This window comes from Nyctibius grandis, chromosome 3, assembly GCF_013368605.1.
Source record: "Nyctibius grandis isolate bNycGra1 chromosome 3, bNycGra1.pri, whole genome shotgun sequence".
Taxonomy (NCBI): Eukaryota; Metazoa; Chordata; class Aves; order Nyctibiiformes; family Nyctibiidae; genus Nyctibius; species Nyctibius grandis.
Window position 1 is genome coordinate 73521906 of NC_090660.1, and position 2841 is coordinate 73524746.

The 2841-nt window shown below is 60.5% G+C and overlaps 1 protein-coding gene across 1 annotated transcript; it reads left to right on the forward strand.

Annotated features, from left to right (window-relative positions):
* The first annotated feature begins 695 nt into the window (after window positions 1-695).
* BHLHE22 (basic helix-loop-helix family member e22) lies at window positions 696-1605 on the forward strand. The gene is given in 2 exon segments (XM_068397107.1): window positions 696-1037; window positions 1039-1605. Coding segments are annotated over 2 exon segments (909 nt in total).
* Window positions 1606-2841: the final 1236 nt, after the last annotated feature.

The following is a 2841-nucleotide window of genomic DNA, read 5'->3' on the forward strand; positions in this document are numbered from 1 at the left end:
CACATGTCAAGCTAAAGGCAGTTGTTGGGTTACTAACAGGACACAACGTCTTGCAAACATATGCGTTAAGCTGTGTATACAGATGGCAGGGAGAATAATGGAGCAGGCGCCTCTTATAAAGCTCTAGCTGCTGCCTGTCTTCAGACCTGGGAAATGAAACTATTCAGACTGAGGGCCAGATAGCGCCTGGGATTGTTTGTTACCGTTTTAATCCTATTAATTAAAACGTTAACCTGATTGGGTAGAAAGCTCTGTCCCAACAGGCGAGTCTTCTTCATAATAACCTACTCTCAGAGATAATGATGTAAAAGACTCCCCCGTCTGCGGCGGCTGCTGGTTGATGGGTCCGGAAATCTCTTGAAGGTGAATCCAAGCAAGATAAACGGTGGAAGCGGCTCCGCTGGCAGCGCACAATGCCCCAGCGCGGCGCCTGCTGAGGGCGAGCCGGAGCCGCAGCCACAGCCACAGCCGGAGTCGCAGCCGGAGCCACAACCGGAGCCGGAGCCGCAGACCGAGCCGCCGCCGGAGCCGGAACAGGGGCAGCCGCAGCGCCGGGCACGGCGCAGCCCCGGCGGGAGCCGGGAGGCGATTTCTGCCAGCGGGACGCCGGGGAGCCGCCCGCCGAGGCGCGGAGCCTTGGAGCAGCGGGCCGGGAGCTGAGGGGGGCGGAGGAGGCGGAGGCGAGCGGGGCGCCGATGGAGCGGGCGCTGGGGCTGCCCGCAGAAGAGGACCTCTTCCACAAGAGCCTCGCCGCCTCGGCCAAGCGCATGGAGTCCGCCTTCCGCTCGCCCCCGGGGCTCGACCTCTCCCACCCCCGCGACCGCCAGCCCTCGCCGCTCGCCTGCTACGAGGCGGCGGAGCCCGAGGCGCTGCTGCAGCCCGGCGTCGGCGGCGACCCGCTGGCGCTGCCGCCGGGCTCCGTCTGCGTCAAGTACGGCGAGAGCGCCAGCCGCAGCTCGGTGGCCGAGAGCAGCGGCGGCGAGCAGAGCCCCGACGACGACAGCGACGGCCGCTGCGAGCTGGTGCTGCGCGGCGCCGGGGGGGGACCCGCGCGTTGCTTCGCCGGCGGCGGGCGGTGGCGGCGGCGGCGGGGGGGGAGGCGGGGGGCTGAAGGCGGCCGAGGGCGGCTGCTCCAACAGCCACGGGCACGGCGGCAGCAAGAAGTCCAAGGAGCAGAAGGCGCTGCGCCTCAACATCAACGCGCGGGAGCGGCGGCGGATGCACGACCTGAACGACGCGCTGGACGAGCTGCGGGCGGTCATCCCCTACGCGCACAGCCCCTCGGTGCGGAAGCTCTCCAAGATCGCCACGCTCCTCCTGGCCAAGAACTACATCCTGATGCAGGCGCAGGCTCTGGAGGAGATGCGGCGCCTGGTGGCTTATCTCAACCAGGGCCAGGCCATCTCGGCCGCCTCCCTGCCCAGCTCCGCCGCGGCGGCGGCGGCGGCGGCGGCCGCGCTGCACCCCGCCCTCGGCGCCTACGAGCAGGCGGCCGGCTACCCCTTCAGCGCCGGGCTGCCCCCCGCCACCTCCTGCCCAGAGAAATGTGCCATCTTCAACAGCGTCTCCTCCAGCCTCTGCAAACAGTGCACGGAGAAGCCTTAAGCGCCGCCGCCGTTGCCGCCCCCCGCCGCCGCCGCGGCCCCGGGGAGCGGCGACAGCCGGCGGGCCGGCCCCGGGCCCGGGCCGGGGGGCGCGGGGGCGGCAGAGGGACTGACCGCTGCCCGGCCCCCGCCTCCCTCCGCCCGGCCTCGCTTCGCCTCGCTCTCCTCGGGTTTTGCCGAGACGGGACAGTGGCGGGAGCCAGCGTGCGTGCGGCGGCGGGGAGGGGGTGCGGCGGGGAGGAAGCCCCGGCCCGGGGGGTGCTGGGGCGGGGTCGCTCTCGCCGGGAGACCGCTGCGCGTCCGGACAAACGAGAGGCCGAGAAACAGCAGGCCGGGCTGGGAGCCGGGGCTAGCGCCGGGGAGGGGAACGGAGGGCGGCCCCCACCCCGGTCCCGGTCCTGGAGCGGGTGAGGGGAAGGGGCCGTAGCGACCAGGGCGCGGAGGTGGATGGGACAAATCAGAGAGGGCACTTGAACATAGAGATTTTTTTTTAATTATTATTAGCAGTATTATTATTATTCTGAGCCAGGAAACAAACTTGAAATGTAAACTTATTATTTAAGCGACTCGCAGAAACAAAGAGACTGGACCATTGCTATGGAAGACTTTGTATTTTTTATCGTCTCTAAACTTTGATCCTGTGAAAATGCGCAAAGTTTGGTGAGAGTGATTTAAAAAAAAATCAAGGGAGTTAAAAAAAAAGACAAAAAAATAACCGATCAAACCCCCTACTCCGTGTGGCTGAAAGTACCGCATTTTTACAAGAAATATTTATGTGCACCTTGTTTCTTTCCACTTCGCAATGATGTATAAACAAGACATGCTATTTATTTGTTATTCTTTAAATGACCCTTCCATGCCAACAATATTTATCATGTGTTAAGGTCACGGGTCTTATGTGAAGTTACTTTAAATGCTTCTGAAATTCTGTTTATGGATTAACTTAAACTGTGTGCCAAGTGTTTAAAACGTTTATTTGCCAACAACGTATAACCAGAAATGTTGATGTACCCGAGCTGCTTAGGTTTATGAAAGGTCATCTGGAATTTAAGTTGCATCATCCCTGTATTTAAATTGAGCTTTAATAAATTGCTTCAGTCCAAAAATTACAGGAAAGGTGTATTCTTAATTGCTCAACCAACTGATTTTTGAAAGGGTATTCTTTGCATTATAACAGGTAATAGCTATTTACTTTTTCAAGGCATCAGAGCAATAGCTGCTACAAGAACACTTTTCA